Below are 21,765 nucleotides of genomic sequence, written 5' to 3'. Positions count from 1 at the left end.
ACCATATACTGCCACTTCGCAGGCATCATAGTTTTGATGCCTTCAGTGACAATCTCCAATAAATAGTCATGAAAATGTGTTGCCAAGCTTATAAGATGCGATGCGAGTGTAAGCCACTAAATGTTTTTTGTTTTTTTTATAAATGGCTGTGATGATAATGTCAGTGAGGGATTTTTAATCACTGCTACGTTGGAATTTTTATTAATATTGATACTATTCATTTTTGTTTGACTACCTTTGGATTGTTTTGTGTCATGTTAGTGTGTCCTCTCAATTGCTCTGTTGATTGCTATTCTGAATGTTGCTGGAATTGGAATTGTATTATTATTGTATTATTGTGTATTATTTTATTGAATTGATAAAACATTTTTTTAAGGGTTTTCACTTCACAGGTGTCATAGTTTTGATGCCTTCAGTGACAATCTACAATGTAAATATCATGAATTGATTAACGTGGACCCCGACTTAAACAAGTTGAAAAACGTATTCGGGTGTTACCATTTAGTGGTCAATTGTACGGAATATGTACTGTACTGTGCAATCTACTAATAACGTTTCAAAATAGTCATGACATTAGAAGGTGTGTCCAAACTTTTGGCCTGTACTGTATATATTATATTACATACACGTGGCATTAAATCACATTCATCATTTATTCAAGCAGGTCTGGCCTTGTGACCGTCAAAGAATCCGTGAGTTTCACAAACATGTCCCAAATATATAACTGCATTACAACTAACTTGATGTTGTCTGTACAGGATGTTCTGCAGTTACAAGACTACTTGCAGGTATATTTGTGTGCTTTTGTTGTTCAAAATGTTTGTTTTGTTGTTGCAAAAAGATGACATCCATGCACAATGACATGCGAGTTTGTTTATATTACGGTACTATGTCTGGGAGTGTAGAGTGCTGCATAGTACAATTCTTTGTGTTCACTTTGCGTAAGTCGACATGTTTATACTGTACACCTTCACAATAGCATAGAATACAAACACTGCCTTGTCCTGCTTCTCCTGACTAGTAGAAAGCTGTCTATATTGGAGGTTTTATGATGTATTTATACATACAGTATACAAATAGTATGCATTTTTGTTTTTAAAGGAATATTTATATATTTATTTTCTTTTTTTAAATTTCTCTTGTATTTACTTTCAACCTATTCATTTATAGATTATTTTGGAATATTTTAGTTATAACTTTATCTTTTAAATTGTGCAATGTTTTTACATAAGAGCATGTTTATTCATGTGCATGGTTCTAGATTGCAGTGACAGACACCTCTGCTCTCCTAATACACTTCTTGGATCTCATAGGATTTGTGTTTATACAATAAGTCAACTTAAATATCCCCTATCATGTAAAACTGACATAATGGTATAACTGTAATATGTGGACTTGTAATACATAACTACATGAAATAATTAAATGAATATATACATTTGTTTTTGCATATTCTGCATACTTTTGGCCTAAATGAAGCCTTTTCAAGCATAAGATTGGCTAAGTGAACAAAAAATATCAATACTATTGTAGTATTGGACATTAGATGAGATCAGTATCGTGGCCCCTGGTTGGCTGAGCCTCAGGCAGCATCCGATCCTGCCTTTACAGTGTCAGGATGACTATGTGGATGTAATTTCATGTCTGGAGGGCTCTCATAATGTTAAAATTTGTATTTAAAAGTGTTTTTATAATATACATGTAAATATTTGATTCATAGTTGATAATTCCTACTTTGCAGAAATTCAGGTACCCGCAACCAAATAACAGGGATAAATGATGGTTTCTTGTAATTAATTAAATCGTGAAATTATTAATTAAATATAATTAATTAAATAATACAAACAACAATTAGTTAAATGATTGAATAATTAATCGTAAATGATAACATTCATAATTTTATTTTTACACTAAATCAATTATTGCCACATTTCATAACACATTTACATATTTAATTTCACTTATGATGAATTATTGACATGCATCATTATTTAAGGATATGTACTGTATATACATTTAATTGTGTCCTATTTGGCCCTGCATACAATGGAACCTGTTTATAATGTTAGCACTCTGGCTCACATATAGTTTTGGTATTGTTTCTGTCCTCTTGTTCTACTATATAACGTTACTTTGGCAAATGTAATATCTATTATAGAGTTACATTGCATTTGTAAAAAAGTGGATCAAGTGCATGCATAGTAAACAAGTGCATAAAGTGTATGTAATAGTAAAAAAGTAGATAAAGTGTTAATAATAGTAAAAAAAAAAAATCCATAAAGTGCAGGTAATAGTAAAAAAGTAGATACTGTGTTTGTAATTGTAAAAAGTGGATAAAGTGCATGCAATACTAAAAAGTGGATAAAGTGCACGCATAGTAAAAAAGTGAATAAAATGCATGCAATACTTAAAAGTGGATAAAGTGCATACAATAGTAAAAAGTGGATAGAGTGCATGCAATAGTAAACAAAAGTGGATGAAATGCATAGAATAGTAAAAAGTAGATAAAGTGCATGCAATAGTAAAAAAAAGTGGATGAAATGCATAGAATAGTAAAAAGTGGATAAAATGCAAAGAAGTGTAAAAAGTGGATAAAGTGCATGCAATAGTAAAAAGTGGATAATATGCAAAGAATAGTAAAAAGTGAATAAAGTGCATGCAATAGTAAAAAGTGGATAAAATGCATAGAATAGTAAAAAGTGGATAAACTGCATGCAATATTTTACTATTGCATGCATTTTATCCATTTTTTACTATTCTATGCATTTTGTCCACTTTTTACTATTCTTTGCATTTTATCAATTTTTACTCTTCTATCGATTTTATCCACTTTTTACTCTTCTATACATTTTATCAACTTCTTTTTTTTACTATTGCATGCACCTTAAAAAGTGAATAAAGTGCATGCAATAGTAAAAAGTGGATAAAATGCATAGAATAGTAAAAAGTGGATAAACTGCATGCAATATTTTACTATTGCATGCACTTTATCCACTTTTTCTTTTAAAAATTGATAAAATGCAAATAATAGTAAAAAGTGGATAAAATGCATAGAATAGTAAAAATAAAAGATAAAATTCAAAGAATAGTAAAAATATGATCAAGTGCATGTAATAGTAAAAAGTGGATAAAATCGATAGAAGAGTAAAAAATTATAAAATGCAAAGAATAGTAAAAAGTGGCTAACTGCATAGAATAGTAAAAAATAGATAAAATGCAAAGAATAGGAAAAAGTTGATAAAGTGCATGTAATAGTAAAAATGAATAAAGTGCATTCAATCGCACTTTTGTCAATCACAGTTTGTTGAAGAAATGCTGGACAAACAGACACAGAGAAGCATTAAAGCTACAGACCCAGAGAAGAAGTCTAAAATCTAACATCAAGTTTAGACATTGGCCAACACACTTCCAATAGAGTACATTTAAATACAGTAAACACCTGTATTACATTTAGTGTAACACTTTACTTCACTTGTATCCTTTGCCCCTCATTAGGAGGCCTTGTGGAGGGAGGAAGCCATCAAGAAGAAGCTGGAGGAGAGCACAGCACAGTTCCTCAACTCCTCCAACATAATATGGAAGGTAAGCGGTTGACGTTGCGTAAGACCGTGTTGAAGACTCAACACTGTCTTCTTTGAGAGGAAGGCAGGAAGAGACACACATGCGGTTGCTTTCAGCTTCCTGCCTTCACTCTGATGAATGCACAGGAAGGCCGCTGCAGTCATTAAAACTATGTCAAACAGATTTTTGCCAATAGTATGCTAAAGAGGAACCACACTTTTTTTGAGAATTGTACCTGTCATTATCAGTGTTGGGTTAGTTACTGAAAACCAGTAACTAGTTACAATTACTAGTTACTTTATTTCAAAAGTAACTCAGTTACTAACTCAGTTACTTACACCAAAAAGTAATGTGTTACTGTGAAAAGTAACTATTTAGTTACTTCTTTTTCCCCCCCTTTTTTTAAGGCTCCCATTAATGCCCTTTTAGCCTTCATTTCAGTACTGTTATTGCACTGGAGAATAATACAATCTGTTGATCAACTTGACATGCATTTGCATCACTGAACTCAGAAAGCAATGTGGTCTACATACAACACACAAAGACAAAGATATGTTTCAAAGGGCCAATTTATTTCAGGCCAGAAAAAATTGACAAAACTATTTTAAATAGCTGCAACATAATGGCACTTTAACTTTAACTCTAAGTAGATAGGATCTTTGATCCAAGACACAACTTACATTTAACTAAAATGTTATTTTCTTTGTGCTCGACAAAAGAAAAGTATTGAGAATGTCTCCATGTTAAAAAACTCGACTTCTGGCTTCGCCATGATGTCTTGTTAGTTGTTATGAGAGTAGCGTGTGTGTGTGTGTGTGTGTGTGTGTGTGTGTGTGTGTGTGTGTGTGTGTGTGTGTGTGTGTGTGTGTGTGTGTGTGTGTGTGTGTGTGTGTGTGTGTGGCCCTTTAAGATATGACAGCATGAGAGGTGAGTGACGTCAGTGAGTGAGTGGGCAAGAGAGGTGAGGGAGCGGCGACAGTGAGTGCGTGCAGGTGTTCTAGCTTGGTGGATGGCTGCGTGCAATAAAGTCACAAAGTTGCAACAAACCGCCGGGCTCGTCATTCACCCTCAGCTGTAAAGACCCTCTTCCGGGTAAAGTGAAGGTTGTTAGACCCGAAGTACGGCTCTGGAGGAACGTCTCCCCTGCGGGGAGGCGTGCTTTCTGTGGGTGGGGGAAAGCACGCCTCTTCTTTTCCACCGGAGCGCTCCAATAAAACACACTCAGATCTTCAGTTTCTAGCCGATACTACATACAAATAACGTAAAATAACGCAGTAACGCATCATGCATTAACGGTAACTGAGTTACTGTATATAAAAAAATAACGCGTTAGATTACTAGTTACCGCCGAAAAACTAACGGCGTTACAGTAACGCGTTACTTAGTAACGCGTTAGTCCCAACACTGGTCATTATAATGCATTCTAAATTGTAAAATATGGCAAGTGCCAGGTGGCTATCAATAGCTGCTTTTCTATTACCCCTAGGAAATGCGCAAATATCGCAATAAGAAACTGGTAATGGAATCACCCATACCTTGAAAAACCTCTGAAATATTTTTACGCTCTATTGAGGTGGTTTTTCAGACTGTCACAAAAGGATGATGGAAACACTTTTCTTTCGCATTTACACGGCACCTAAACACCAAACCGGTGGGGCGCCACTGCAGGATACACACTAAAAAATGCTGGGTTATTTTGATAACCCAATTTATGAGTTGCGAGTGTTGGGTTAAATTTTGGAGTTATTTTTATGAGGAGCAATCCATTTTTTGGGGTTATAAGGGTATTATTTTAACTCAATTTCTGGGTTTTCAAAATTATGAACCATTTTTGGTTGTTTTTCAATGAGTAATGCATTTTTGGGTATTGTGAATGATCAAAAAAAAAGTGCAATTCCCTTTCAATATCAAAACAATGTACACATCAAGTTATGCGATTTCTCAGCTGTTTGTTGCTAGGTAGAGTTAGTTCAAATTGAATCTAACGGCCTCAATTATTGCTCCACATGCTGAATGACAGGAAAATATAAAGATGATCAAATAAATTTGAGTACACAATTGAGTTAAATACAAAGACTAAATTGATGACGATGTAAAACAGCATTCTCTGTAGAAGCTGGCCCTGCTTTGTGTTAAATACTGTAGTTCACCTGGGAAAATCATTTGTAACCATTTATATATCATTTGTTGATTTAAATGAAAAATGCTTTTAGTGTCAAGTTGCAGGTGTAAATGTTTAGGCACATGAACCATATCTTTTTAACGTGCAGAACTGGTTTCCTTTGCAAACCACAGGCTCGCTGCAGCGAAGAAGTGCTAAGAAACAGGATCAAGGTGCTGGAGGTACAGCTGCAAGCTTGCCTGCAGGTATGAAAACACAACATATGGCAAACCCTTGAGTTTTTGAACAGAGTATTTACATTAAGCCTGCTTGTACCTTGCAGAAGTTTCCAAAGGATGCTACGAGGAAGCTGGTGCTCCAAATGAAGAAGCAGAAAGTCATGTATGGGGAGAAGACCCATAAGGTCACCGAGGAGAAACATGAGGCTGGGGTACAAATATATATTTACATATATTACAGGCTGTGTGTGTGTGTGAGTCAATGATGACAATGCAAAAAGTGTACATATTGTAAATTAATTTGAAAAAAAGAATGTTTCGGTCATCTCGTTCCCCACAGTAATATCAAAATAATATGTTCACTTACTGTTGTGTTAGACTATATCAAAATGAGTGCTAGAGTGATACAAAAGTTTTAAAATATATTATACGTATGTATATAATTCCATTATAATATATAAATATAAATGTGAAAATATTCATTTTATATATATATATATATATATATATATATATATATATATATATATATATATATATATATATATATATATATATATATATATAATAGAAAAATGTAATAATTGTATGTATTTTACTTCAATTATTCCTGAATTATTGAATTTTATTAATTTTAGTTCAGTGCAAAGATAGAAAATATATATTTTTCCCCTGAATAACAGACACAATACAATAGTTTAACACAAATTGGCATATAAATACTGCACAGGTATATTTATATATATTGTATTTATAGTTTATAATAAATTATAAATCGTCGTTTTGTCAGTTCAACATAAAAATACCTATGTTTTTGTGGTTTAAAAAAATAGGATGAGATGATTCCAATAAAAAGAATAATTACAAAAAAAACCTCAAAAATAAAGAAGAAAAAAATGAATCAACATGAAGTTACAGTAGTCATTTTAAAAACTGTTTTTTTTTATTTACATTTGTGTGGAACTGACTGAAAAAAAGAACAATTACAACCTTATGCAATAATCAGCATTTTTCACATTTTCATGCTACAATTTGACAAACACATTATATATATATAATTAAATTAAAAAAAGCTAATCAACCGTTTATGTAATTAACAATCGTGTGGAACTGAATAAAAATAAACAAAAATTACTTAGACTTAGACTTATACTTAGACTTAGACTTCCTTTTTATTGTCATTCCAAATGTGAACTTTACAGCACAGATAAGAACGGAATTTCGTTACATAAGCTCATGGGAGTGCAGGATAAAAAAGCAATAAGGTGCATATATAAATAAATAAATATGTATATAAATAATATATATATATATATATATATATATATATAAAATAAATAAATATATATAAATATATATAAATAAATAAATAGATTACTGTACAGATAAATATATTGCACTTTTTCATATGCGTCCACGTTTATGGATATATGTTATATTGTCTTTTTTATTCCAGCGAGTTAATCCATTTTGGGGGGAGTTGAGGGGATAATTTAATTATGATGCGTTCAAGAGTCTTACGGCCTGAGGGAAGAAGCTGTAACAGAACCTGGAGGTTCTGCTTCGGAGGCTGCGAAACCTCTTTCTAGAGTCCAGCAGTGACAACAGTCCTTGGTGGGGGTGGGAGGAGTCTTTGCAGATTTTCTGAGCCCTGGTCAGGCAGCGGCTTTTTTGCAACCTGATGTTACAAGATAACATTTTAAAAAGCATTTCTCTCATGTTATAGTCAGATTTTTTTTATTTACTAAAATTTGACGGATACACTTTTTTTATGAATGCATTTTTTTCAAAAATAAATGCGAATAATTTGTATTTTTTTAAAAAAAATCAAAATGTTGCACCTGCATGGCAACATTTAATCAGTTAAAACCAATATAAATCCGGCATATGGACAAGAGATTGTGCACAAACAAACAGGCCCATAGAAATGAAAGCCCTTTTTTATCAATGCATTTTTTTTTTAAAAAAAGCGAATAATTTGTTGGGTTTTTTTTAATCCAAATGTTGTACCTGCATGGAAACATTTAATCAGTAAAAACCAATATAAATCCGGCATATAGACAGGAGATTGTGCACAAACAAACAGGCCCATAGAAATGAAACCAGTCAACACAAGTCTTTCATGCAGTGTCAAATTGCTGTGTCAGCAGGAAGCGCTGATTACTGCAAAGGTGGACGTCCTGAAGATGCAGAGTCTTTACGAGGAGCTCAAGCTAACGTCTGAAAATCTCAGGCAGCAACAAGACCTCCGCACGGATCAACTGCGACAGCAGCAAGTCCAGATTGAAGTATTCCCAGATATGTTTCATGAAGAATTCATAAGAGGTGTATAATGTGAAGGTGTTTGGTGATGAAAGTGTTGCTGTGTAGCTGTCCAGATGCAGAGAGGCTGCGCTGACAGAGGAGCTGGTGTCTCAGAGACAAGACATGAAGGAGTTACAGTTCAGCATGGGTCTTCTGGAAGAATACAACCAATTTCTCAGAGACAAAGAGCAGAACCGTAAGATTTAAACGCCCGTTATTTTCTCCAAAAGACATGAATTATTACTGTAATTCACTTCTTACGCTGTCCAAGGTGGCAACGTTGAGAAAAAGGATGCGATGGTTCAGAAGTCATTAGAGGACGAAGTGAAACCTGAGGGAGTCTTGATGGTTGAGAGGACACTTGAAGAAAAAGAAGAAATATCTAAGAACGTTGACTTGGAGGAGCAGCTTCTTCGCACGCAGGAGGAGCTCAGTTTTAAGGAGAAAGAGGTGAATAGGAAACTAAGAATACATATACACTCTGTATGTTACTGTACGCTCACAACTACTGGCAAATATTTAGCTTTTCTCTTAGAATTATAAGATTACATTTAAATTTGTTTCATGTAACATTAATTTCCACAAATGTATTTCTCATAAACATTTAGAGCATCATTCTTCTCATAAAATTATTTTTTTCCAAAACAGTACTCATCAAAATATTAAAACTGGATTCTCAAAAAATAGATTTTCTTTAAAAAAAAAAAGACTATTTCCATGATTTTACTTGTAAATTTCGTAAAAATCACAACATTATTTTTCATATAAAATGTTTTCAATATTTCAATAAAAACACTAATTTTTATTGAAATATTAAAACTAGAGTCTTGTAAAATTGAATTTTTGTAATAACATTACAACTTTTTTTATCTATGAATAAATACATCATCTTTAGTCTTGTAAAATTAATTGGGGGTTTTTCATAACACTAACTTTATTTCCATTAATTTGCTCATTCTCATGAAATAAATATTATTGTTGTGTGATAAATCGAAAAAATCTTGCAACAAATACAAATTATTTTGTGCAAAATTGCTATTTTTATTGAAATATTAAAGCAATGAAGTGAAGTGAATTACATTTATATAGCGCTTTTTCTCAAGTGACTCAAAGCGCTTTACACTGTGAAACCCAATATCTAAGTTACATTTAAACCAGTGTGGGTGGCACTGGGAGCAGGTGGGTAAAGTGTCTTGCCCAAGGACACAACGGCAGTGACTAGGATGGCGGAAGCGGGGATCGAACCTGCAACCCTCAAGTTGCTGGCACGGCCGCTCTACCAACCGAGCTATACCGTCCCAATATTTTATTTTTTTCAAATTGCAACTTCATTTTCATAAACCATTTTTCATTTTCGTAAAATATTTGTCCTCATATCATTACAACTTCATTTTCATGAATGTATTCATACATTACAAGTTACAGCGTTATTTTCATTTAAAAAAATTATAATATCGTAACATAACAACTTTATTTTTTTTACTTTATGGCAAAAAAAAGTTATCATATTATTACAACTTCCCTTTTATGAATATTCCAACTTTATTCTTGTAAAATTTGTAAAATTGATTTTTTTCCTTATGTATACTGTAAGATTACAACATTATTATCTATTAATGAATAATTATTTTTTATTCTTCTAAAATTCAATTGGAACAAAGAATTGTATTTCCATTCATTTACTCATAAATTGTCAAGAAATTACAACATTATTGTTGCAAAATCAAATACTAAATCATTTTAGTAGAATTTTTATTGAAATATTTAAACCAATATTCTCATTTTTTTTAGATAACGCAACTTCATTTTTATGTATGAAGAATTCTTAATTCTTCTAAAATATTTTTTCAAAACTTTATTTTCATGAATATACTCATATTTGTTAGGATCCGCTGCTCGGATCACAGTTTGTTTACAGTTTAGTGTCACGTGTGTTTTGTTTCTGTTGCCATGATGGCAGATTTTGCTCACCTGCCTCTGGTTAGCGTTTCGGGACGCGCACCTGTTGCCCGAGCGCTAATCAGAGGGCTATTTAGTCTTCGCCCGGGCAGCACTCTGCCTGGCTTCCTAATTTGCTTTCATGCAACAAGTTACGACCACTTTGTTTCCTGCTAGCTCCCATGCTACATTATTTTGCTTGCTAGCTCCCACGCTAGTCGTTTTTGTTTTTTTCTGTCTGAGCAAATCATTTTTCCTACCTGCAAGCTGTGTCCGAGCCCGTCTGCATCCTTGGGAGAACACCTCGCACCACGATGCGACCTGGTCGTCACAGTAGGAAGCCAGCAAGAAGAAGTTCTCCCGCAGCGAGCACGTCGGAGGAGCTGGACGAAGGTACGTGGGAGGTGTTGCGAGCGATGGAAGCCGAGACGCTTCGCTATTCGACGGAGGAGAGGTCGAATCTCATGTGGGGAGCTGGAGGCTCTCTTATCCCCATCGACTCCCTCTGGTCGGAAGACATCACCGCTACACCGCAGTACCGGGCGCGCCGGCAAAGACGGAAGCCGGCCAGAAGGTCCTTCCCTCGCCGTCAAGACGCGCCGCTCCCGCAAGCTCCTCCCCCGGACCGAAGCAAGCTACAAGCTTCCCAAGCTTCCCCTCTGATGTTTGGCAACCCTATCGACCACTTTGCCAAACATTTCACCGATTGGGCTGTCAGTCAGCTGGAGACCCACACGGATGACGTCATCCCGCCCACTTTGGATGACGTCATAGACAAAGACTTTTTTAGACATTATGTCAATTCTTCCTGCCAGCCATTTTCAAGTAACCTTAACTCTGCGATTAATCATTATCAGGACATTTTTTTAAGGACTAAATCTAGTCAGTCCCAGTCTCAAGTGTGGGGTGACAATAGACAGTTTGGACAATTTAGAGGAGAGGATTCAGCCCTCCCCCCGACCTCCCTCCACCCACCCTTGAAGACGGTTCCAATCCGCAAGGAGCGCGTCTGGGATCCGCTTTTTGAGGGGGGGGCTAGTACCGGGAGCTGTGCGAGTGGGGTGGCACAACGGCGTGCTAAGCCGCAACCTCCTGCTCGGCCACCGCCACCAGTCCGACGGCCTGCTAAGCCGCAACCGCCAGCTAGGCCACCTGCACCTAAGCTAGCGCCAAGGCTAAGGCTAGCACCTGCTCCACCACAGGTACCAGTACCTGCACCTCGACTGGTTCTCACACCAGTACCTGCACCTCGGCTGGTTCCCACACCAGTACCGGCACCTCGGCTGGTTCCCGCAACAGTACCTGCACCACGGCTGGTTCCCGCACCAGTACCTGCTCCACGGCTGGTTCCCGCACCAGTACCTGCACCACGACTGGTTCTCGCACCAGTACCTGCACCACGACTGGTTCTCGCACCAGTACATGCACCACGACTGGTTCTCGCACCAGTACCTGCACCACGACTGGTTCTCGCACCAGTACCTGCACCACGACTGGTTCTCGCACCAGTACCTGCACCACGACTGGTTCTCGCACCAGTACCTGCACCACGGCTGGTTCCCGCACCAGTACCTGCACCACGGCTGGTTCCCGCACCAGTACCTGCACCACGGCTGGTTCCCGCACCAGTACCTGCACCACGACTGGTTCCCGCACCAGTACCTGCACCACGACTGGTTCCCGCACCAGTACCTGCACCACGACTGGTTCCCGCACCAGTACCTGCACCACGACTGGTTCTCGCACCAGTACCTGCACCACGACTGGTTCTCGCACCAGTACCTGCACCACGACTGGTTCTCGCACCAGTACCTGCACCACGACTGGTTCTCGCACCAGTACCTGCACCACAGCTGGTTCTCGCACCAGCACCGGCTGCCACGACAGCGACTCCGGCTGCCACGACAGCGACTCCGGCTGCCACGACAGCGACTCCGGCTGCCACGACAGCGACTCCGGCTGCCACGACAGCGACTCCGGCTGCCACGACAGCGACTCCGGCTGCCACGACAGCGACTCCGGCTGCCACGACAGCGACTCCTGCTGCCACGACAGCGACTCCTGCTGCCACGACAGCGACTCCTGCTGCCACGACAGCGACTCCGGCTGCCACGACAGCGACTCCCACGGCGACATCTCAGCGACCTCGAGTGGTCCGGCGGCGCAAGCGGAAAGCAGGTCCCCGCATGCAGCCCTCGAGGACTCAGAGGCTGCTGAGATTCTGGCGCCACTCACGCCCACCTTCTCGGCGGCCACGAAAGTGGCCTTACCGTGGTCGCCCGCCTCGCCCGCCTCGCCAGCGGCGGCGGCGTTCCATTCGCCGCCGCCACCTGACCCTTCCCCGGTGGATTCGGGGACACGTGGCCTGGCGACCCACCACCAAGTCACCCCCCCGCCCCGCCTTGACTCGTGAACTTTTTGCTTGTTTTTTTTTTTTTCGGGTTCCAGTTGTTTTTTTTTGTTTTCAAGGGACATCTGGAATCTGTCCTTTTAGGGGGGGGTACTGTTAGGATCCGCTGCTCGGATCACAGTTTGTTTACAGTTTAGTGTCACGTGTGTTTTGTTTCTGTTGCCATGACGGCAGATTTTGCTCACCTGCCTCTGGTTAGCGTTTCGGGACGCGCACCTGTTGCCCGAGCGCTAATCAGAGGGCTATTTAGTCTTCGCCCGGGCAGCACTCTGCCTGGCTTCCTAATTTGCTTTCATGCAACAAGTTACGACCACTTTGTTTCCTGCTAGCTCCCATGCTACATTATTTTGCTTGCTAGCTCCCACGCTAGTCGTTTTTGTTTTTTTCTGTCTGAGCAAATCATTTTTCCTACCTGCAAGCTGTGTCCGAGCCCGTCTGCATCCTTGGGAGAACACCTCGCACCACGATGCGACCTGGTCGTCACAATATTTCCTCATAAAAATACAACATTAATCTCATATAAAATAATAATTACTGTAACATTACAGCATTTTTTAAAAAACTATTATAACTATCATTGTTTACATTGTGACTTAAGTAACATGAATTTGCTCATAAATTAAACATTCTCATGAAATAACAATAACATTCTTGTAATATTACAATTTTCTCTAGTAATATTGCAAATTTTTTATTGAAATATTAAAACTAGATTGTTATAAAAACATCAATTTTTGACTTTATTTTCATGAATGAGCTAGTTCACATAAAATATAATGTATTTCTTACAGACCTGCCCCTTCATATGGCTGATATTGTGCATAGGGCCCTGCATCTGTGGGGGCCACTTGTTTTGCATGACAAAGCACATGCAAAATATCAATGAAATGAATAACAGGGTGCTTCATTTGAAATTTTACCACAAACATATTCTTACCCCTTTCCTGCTTAGTCAATGATAAGAAAATAATGGTAAATTTCCCCAGATGTCACTGATAAGAAAACAATGGCAAATTTCCACAGATACTCTTTTGGTCTTGTCTTTGGCTGGTAAACAATCATAATGGAATCAAATCCTGGCCAGTGATGTGTCAGCAAGATATGCACATTTATGTTTTATTTGTGTCAAATTCTTTATTTTGCACTACAAACATTTTTTTTTAATAATTTGCCATGAGTTTGCATGGCAGCCCTGCATTTTTGTAACATTACTACGTTATTTCCATACTTCGTTATAAAAATAAATTATTTATTATTGTAAAATGTATTTCATCTTTATATTGTTGTAATATTAGAGCTACATTTTTATAGAATTATCAGTTCTTTCCATTATATTGCAACTTTCTTTTTCTAGACTCTACATCATTCATATTTTTAATTCATTTTCTAAGCATATTTTTTTACATTGTCTTTAATACTTTTTTGTAGCTTTTACCAATTAAGTCCAAACTCTTACTTTTTAATGTTGTTTACTTTCTCCCACGTTCAAAAACATGAATGCTAGGCCAATAATAGACTATGTAGATTACTCACACCAAGTCAGCTGGGATAGGCTCCAGCTCACACACAAACCTTAGGATACGCAACATAGAAAAATTAATTGATGTACAGGTATTGTATTGATTGATTGATTGATTTCTGCACAGTTTGAGCTCCTGCAGACTGAGTTGCATACAATGGAACAAGAGTTTCAGTCCAGCCAGACTAGACTATCAATGTGCAGGGAAGAGCTCCGGCAAGTCAGCCAACGCTGCGACAGACCGGTGAGCTATGTGTTTTTGTGTGTGTGTGTGTGTGTGTGTGTTGTATTTGTACCCTTCTTGAGACGTCAACAAGGAAAAGTACCTTCCATATGAGGACCGGTGAACAAGTTAGAGCCAAAATCATTGTCCCGATACGGAAAACCATTGCATCTAATAGAGAATGTGTCATTTGCACCCTTGGTGGTGAAATCTATCAAAATTAGGGTGGTCCCAAACAGGAGGGATTTTTCAAATTGACTGTGTGTCGGTTGTGCTGGTCAACATATGAAATAACAAGTGTGTGTAAGAAATTGAAATGCGCCCACTCTGGCCAAAATGTATTAAAAAAAATAAAATAAATATGTATATAAAGACATTCTGTAATTACTTGAAGTAAATAATGAAGATTAAAAACCAATTACGAACAAAAAATCCCCCCCAAAAAAAATTTTTAAAGCAATCTTTTTCTTAGTGAGTTGACTTTTTTTCCTCTAAAATTGGGAACAATTTCTCATATTCTTTCTGTTTCTGTAATATTGCAATTCTTTCTCGTAAAATTATTACTTTTTTAATGTAAAATTATTACTTTTCTATGCAAAAGGGTGACATTTGTCATGTAAAATTCAGACTTTTATCACAATATTGCCAATTTTTTTGTTGTTCTTGTAAAATAGTGACATTCTTTGAGTAAAATGACTTGTCATAAATTTGCCAAGTAAAATTCAGATTATTATTATAATATTGCCCAAATTTTTAAGTTCTCTTATAAAATTGTGACTTTTGTCGAGTAAAATTCCGACTCTTTTCATAAAATTACCAAAACTTTAAGCTTATTCTTGTAAAATTGCGACTGTTATTGAGTAAAATCCCAACTTTTATCATAACATTGCACAACTGTTCAGTTTTTCTTGTAAATTTTGACTTGCGCTGAGTAAAATTACAACTTTTATTATAATACTGCCAAAATTCAAAATGTTTCTGGTGAAATTGTAACCTTTTTCTTGTGAACTTCCAACTCGTTATTCACAACAAGCTTTTTTATATTTGCATAGTGTGTATATATTATTAATGTTGTAAATACAAATCTTTATATATCTAGAAAAGGGTGGTCCTAAAGAGGTAGGCATTTTTCGGAGGTCTCAAGAAGGTAAGAAATACAATTATGTGTGTGTGTGTGTGTGTGTGTGTGTGTGTGTGTGTGTGTGTGTGTGTGTGTGTGTGTGTGTGTGTGTGTGTGTGTGTGTGTGTGTGTGTGTGTGTGTGTGTGTGTGTGTGTGTGTGTGTGTGTGTGTGTGTTGTATTTCTACCCTTCTTGAGACGTCAACAAGGACGTCAACAAGGAAAAGTAGCTTCCATATGAGGACCGGTGAACAAGTTAGGACATAAATCATGGTCCCAATATGGAAAACCGTTGCATCTAATAGAGAATGTCTCATTTGCACCCTGGTGGTGAAATCTATCAAAATTAGGGTGGTCCCAAACAGGAGGGATTTTTCAAATTGGCTGTGTGTCGGTTTTAAAAGTGCTCCCCCTCTGGTCAACATATGAAATAACAAGTGTGTGTAAGAAATTGAAATGCACCCCCTCTGGCCAAAATGTATTAAAAAAATAAAATAAATATGTATATAGAGAAATTCTGTAGTAACTTGAAGTAAATAATGAAGATTAAAAACCAATTATGAACAAAAAAATCCCCCCCCCCCCCCCAAAAAAAAATTAACTAAAAGCAATCTTTTTCTTATAAAGTTGACTTTTTTTCCTATAAAATTGGGAACAATTTCTCATATTCTTTCTGTTTCTGTAATATTGCAATTCTTTCTCGTAAAATTATTACTTTTTTAAGCAAAATTATTACTTTTTAATGCAAAATGGTGACATTTGTCATATACAATTCTGACTTTATTACAATATTGCCAATTTTTTTGTTGTTCTTGTAAAATAGTGACATTCTTTGAGTAAATTGCTTTTGTCATTAATTTGCCAAGTAAAATTCAGATCATTATTATACAGCCGAGTCATACCAAAGACTATAAAAATGGGACCCATAACCTCCCTGCTTGGCACTCAGCAACAAAGGGTTGGAGTTGGGGGTTAAATCAGCAAAATGATTCCCGGGCGCGGCGCCGCTGCTGCCCACTGCTCCCCAAGGGGATGGGACAAATGCAGAGGACAAATTTCACCACATCTAGTGTGTGTGTGACAATCATTGGTACTTTAATCTTTTAATCTTAATATTGCCCAAATTTTTAATTTCTCTTATAAAACTGTGACTTTTGTCGAGTAAAATTCCGACTCTTTTAATAAAATTGCCAGAACTTTAAGCTTATTCTTGTAAAATTGCGACTGTTATTGAGTAAAATCCCAACTTTTATCATAACATTGCACAAATGTTCAGTTTTTCTTGTAAAATTTTGACTTGCGCTGTGTAAAATTACGACTTTTATTATAATACAGCCAAAATTCAAAAATGTTCTGGTGAAATTGTAACCTTTTTCTTGTGAACTTCCAACTCGTTATTCACAACAAGCTTTTTTATATTTGCATATTATGTATATATTATTAATGTTGTAAATACAAATCTTTATATATCTGGAAAGGGTGGTCCTAAAGAGGTAGGCATTTTTCGGAGGTCCCAAGAAGGTAAGAAATACAAGTGTGTGCGTGTGTGTGTGTGTGTGTGTGTATTTTGCCATTTCATACCAAAATGCGCCGTATGGTTGCTTTCCCCACGCAGAAGCGACGTGTCTTCTGGTGGAATCCATTTACCATGGTGGTCTTCTTCCTCCTCCTGCTGGCTGGGGGTGGTGTCATCTTGTTGTGGCTGCAGCATCTGCCTTTCAGGGAGCAAGTGGTGGACATCTACTCTCACATGGAGAAACAACTTGAAGAGCATTTCATGCTAAGGACATCCCCGAAACGCCCAGGCTGTTTTCGGCATTTTGACCATTTGGGAGGATTGTCCTTTCCTCTGCTAATGTGTTGCTTGTTGATGTCTGTCCTACTTTGAAGTTGAATGTGGGTGTGATGTGATAGTATGTACTGTATGTGTGTAAAAAAAATAAATGAAAGACACAAAAATGTATGATCATATCGCTGATATTGATGGTTAGGGTTGGAATAAGAAAGTTTCATGAAATTAGAAGGTTTAGGCACATTTGTGACTTCTGCGCTGCTTTTTTGGTGGAATTTTGAATATGCCTTTTGGTAATGGCCATGTATGCACCACAGACCAGTGACCAGGACGAGCTTCACGGAGCCCTGGCTGAATTAGCATCTATCGGAAACTTCAGTCTCCCAGATGGATTTTTGCTCATCCGGGCCAACCGGACATGAGCTAGTGGGCAGCCTAGGACAGAGTTGGCTCTCTTGGTTAGAATATAATAGAAAGTACTTTATTGATCCCTGGGGGAAATTCAGCACCACAGTTCGCTCACCCATACATCCATCCATCCATTTTCTACCGCTTGTCCCTTTCGGGGTCGTGGGGGTCGCTGGAGCCTATCTCAGCTGCATTCGGGCGGAAGGCGGGGTACACCCTGGACAAGTCACATCACAGGGCCAACACAGATAGACAGACAACATTCACACTCACATTCACACACTAGGGCCAATTTAGTGTTGCCAATCAACCTATCCCCAGGTGCATGTCTTTGGCGGTGGAAGGAAGCCGGAGGACCCGGAGGGAACCCACACAGTCACGGGGAGCAGGCCCGGCCCTAACCAATCTGGCGCCCTAGGCAAGATTTTAGGTGGCGCCCCCCCCCCCACATCGGCAGTGAAGTGTATATACTCACAAGAAACCGAATAGCTTTGTCTTTCACCTTTTTTTTTTACTTAAAGAAAGCAAATTAACAATCAGAATAGTTAACAAGATAAAAAAAAATATGGATAAATAAATGAATACAAAAAATAAAAAATGTATATATGAAATACAATATTTTTTACATACATAAACACAAAATAAAACGTGTCAACAAGTTGCATAAAATAAATTAAAAATACAATATAAATAAGGCACTGCACAAAACAAGATATCAAACAGTATGACTTTAACAACTATATTACAAAAAAGGGGATCCTACAGAGTTCTCTATTTGTGCTTTTTAATATTGCATTAACTAGAATGACTTACAAATTACTGTACACCAGGGAGTACTGTAATTACCTAACGTTACATTATTATTTTCCATAACAATTTAGCCCCCTCCACAATATTAACCCGACGTTAAAACAGAACTAGCTATTTATTGATTAGCAATTGCCGAATCATGTAGCATTAGCTTAATGCTAAAAACCAGGTTACTATCACATTCTGTAACAGACAAATAATTTCATGTAGGCTAACCTATACTGCTACCTCTGTCTTTTTCTCGTTTCGCCTCTTCTTTTCTCTTTTTTCTTCCCTGGGCACCTGACAGTTTTGGCCGTTTTGACATCTTGTGTTGATTTTTTTATGTGGTGACGTCCAAAAAGAGTCATGGTACGGGAAGGGAGGGGGCGCACCGTGCCGGGGGAGGGGGGCGTAATGTTGTAACAAATAATATTTCTATTAAATAGGCTTTACTTTGCATTTTAATTAATGTGGGATTATTTTATGTATTTAGAAATAATAGTACCACCTTTTTTTTTTTTCCCTCCAACATTTGTGGCACTGGCGTGGCGCCCCCTGATGGACGGCGCCCTTAGCATTTGCCTATACGGCCTATGCCACGGGCCGGCCCTGACGGGGAGAACATGCAAACTCCACCCAGAAAGATCTCGAGCGCAGGATCGAACCCAGGACCTTCGTATTGTGAGGCAGACGCACTAACCCCTCTACAACCATGCTGCTCACAATAAACACTTAGGTATTTTTTACATGTGAATAATATAAATACAGTCTATTAGACAGCATTATTCACATGTGAATAATTTTGCTTTGTTGGATCTGTTCCTGTCTCTGGCCACGCCGCCCCCCCCCCAGCAGACGATGGCGTTGAGCACCGCAGAGGCCACCGCGGTGTGTGTTTGTGTCTAAAATTGTGTTTTTGTTTTGATGTTTGCATGGTGCAATCGTACGTGCGCAATATATACAAAACCCAAAACTAGTGAAGTTGTCACGTTGTGTAATTTGTAAATAAAAACACAATACAATGATTTGCACTTTTTAACATATATTCAGCTTAATAGACTGCAAAGACAAGACATTCAATGTTCGAACTGAGAAACTTTTTTTTTTTTTGCAAATAATCATTAACTTAAAATTTAATGGCAGCAACACATTGCAAAAAAGTTGGCACAGTTGCATCTTTACCACTGTGTTACATGGCCTTTCCTTTTAACACTCAGTAAACGTTTGGGATATGAGGAGACCAGTTTTTTAAGCTTTTCAGGTGGAATTATTTCCCATTCTTGCTTGATGTACAGCTTAAGTTATTCAACAGTCCGGGGTCGTCGTCGTGGTATTTGACGCTTCATAATGCGCCACACATTTTCAACGGGAGACAGGCCTGGACTACAGGCATGCCAGTCTAGTACCCGCACTCTTTTACTACAGCCACGCTGTTGTAACACGTGCAGATATTGGCTTGGCATTGTCTTGCTGAAATAAGCAGCTACCCTAAAGCTGCCACAAATGATGGAAGGATTCACCCAGCCAGAGACTTTTGTGATTTTGGACTAAATCGTAAACTGGACAATATCTTGGAGATGCCATCTGCTCCGCAGAAGTATGATGAATTTGAGGACCGGAACTAGACAATTAAGGGGAAAAGTTTACATTAGTTTTCGCTCGCTCAAACACAAACATTCTAATCTGGATTGTTTTCCTTGGCTGCTAGCGACCTAGCAAGATGGTTGCTTCAAGACCCCTAGAGGACAGTGCAGCGAAGACGCAACAAACTCCTTCCAAGTCTCTCATGGACACACACACCTGTTGTTTGCTGACTTTTGTTGGACTGACTGGCTGTTATCACATTTGCGAGAGCACCATGGTCGCGGAACAGAGCCACTCTGCAGGCTTGCACACACACTTTAACGGAAAATACACACCACACACACACACACAAACCACATTGAACGCCTTCGACGCTTCAACCCACGCGGTAGGATGGAAAACGGTTGCAGCGCCCCTGGTGGCGGCAACTTCAGGCAGGATGCTTTCTCCTCCCCCCAAGGTGTTTAGCTGCGTACTTTTTTCCCTCCTGCTTCCCCCCATGTTTACCATTTTCCTACATTTTTTACGGGCCGCCGCCCATTTGGTGATTCGATCAGTGTTCCCCTTCCGTCCACCCAGTTACCATATGTCTGTTCTTGGACGGGTTTGTACTGAAAATGCAATTTTGTTGTACTTTTTAAATGCAATGACAACATCCATCCATCCGTACCAATATTGGAGCTTTGAGTATTGGCTGATACCGATAACAGCACTGATCGTAGTACGTACTTTTGTTATTGTATTATTTTGTGCAATGTTAGAAAAGGTTTGAGCAAGGGACATTAGTCAAACAGAATAATGGGATGTATGGAAAAACACCAACCTCTTTATTGTTAACTGTCTGGAATGTACTTATGCTGTCTTTAAGTTGAAGTGGAGTGGTAATTGTTTTTGACATGTTTGTTACTGGATACTTTGTAATACACTTGGCACGGAGGTCCACTTTAAATCACATGGCGGGCCACACTTTAATGACGTTGCACATCACATAAAATCATGTGACGACTCCATTTAATGACGTGGAGGGCCAAAACAAAAGTTGTCGGGCCACATTAAATTATGTGGCAAACCATATAAAATCAAACACATTGATAGATGTGGAGAGCCACATTAAATGATGGGGCAGACCATATGAAATCATGTGGTGGACCAGATCTGGCCCCCATTAGTTTGACACCTGTGGTTTAGATGCAGGTTGATATCATCAGATACTTGTTTTTTCTGCTGATATCGGACTGATATCCAATGTCAATATTGGATCAGGACACCCATAGTCGCAATATTATTGTATTACTAATATCGATACAATTCATTAATTTATAGTACTATTGTATTTTGATGGATATATTTTTCATATCTATATTTTTCAAATGTGTGTACAGTCGTGGTCAAAAGGTTACATACACTTGTAAAGAACATAATGTCATGGCTGTCTTGAGTTTCCAATCATTTCTACAACTCTTATTTTTTGGTGATAGAGTGATTGGAGCACATACTTGTTGGTCACAAAAAACTTTCATGAAGTTTGGTTCTTTTATGAATTTATTATGAATCTACTGAACATGTGACCAACTCTGCTGGGTCAAAAGTATACATACAGCAATGTTAATATTTGGTTACATGTCCCTTGGCAAGTTTCACTGCAATAAGGCGCTTTTGGTAGCCATCCACAAGCTTCTGGTTGGATTTTTGACCACTCCTCTTGAAAAAATTGATGCAGTTCAGTTTTCTGACATGGACTTGTTTCTTCAGCATTGTCCACACGTTTAAGCCAA

At 38.1% G+C, this 21,765-nt stretch overlaps 1 protein-coding gene across 4 annotated transcripts in view; it reads left to right on the top strand.

Moving 5' to 3' along the window:
• LOC133653149 (trichohyalin-like) overlaps positions 1-17,375 on the top strand; it is a 24,451-nt gene extending 7,076 nt beyond the window's left edge. For 2 of the 4 annotated variants that reach the window (XM_062052178.1, XM_062052175.1), the window contains exons 5-14: positions 662-692; positions 759-788; positions 3,496-3,582; positions 5,857-5,928; positions 6,006-6,113; positions 8,049-8,189; positions 8,272-8,401; positions 8,477-8,655; positions 14,200-14,316; positions 17,030-17,375. In XM_062052178.1, the coding sequence (XP_061908162.1) occupies positions 662-692; positions 759-788; positions 3,496-3,582; positions 5,857-5,928; positions 6,006-6,113; positions 8,049-8,189; positions 8,272-8,401; positions 8,477-8,655; positions 14,200-14,316; positions 17,030-17,302 (1,168 nt within the window). In that variant the 3' untranslated portion in view covers positions 17,303-17,375. The remainder of the gene's footprint in view (positions 1-661; positions 693-758; positions 789-3,495; positions 3,583-5,856; positions 5,929-6,005; positions 6,114-8,048; positions 8,190-8,271; positions 8,402-8,476; positions 8,656-14,199; positions 14,317-17,029) is intronic. The other 2 variants (XM_062052176.1, XM_062052177.1) reach the window with 2 other exon arrangements.
• The last annotated feature ends 4,390 nt before the right edge of the window (positions 17,376-21,765 follow it).

Source organism: Entelurus aequoreus, linkage group LG07 (genome assembly GCF_033978785.1).
Source record: "Entelurus aequoreus isolate RoL-2023_Sb linkage group LG07, RoL_Eaeq_v1.1, whole genome shotgun sequence".
Taxonomy (NCBI): Eukaryota; Metazoa; Chordata; class Actinopteri; order Syngnathiformes; family Syngnathidae; genus Entelurus; species Entelurus aequoreus.
Note: the sequence above shows the minus strand (reverse complement) of the source record. Positions and strands in the feature narration are given on the sequence as shown.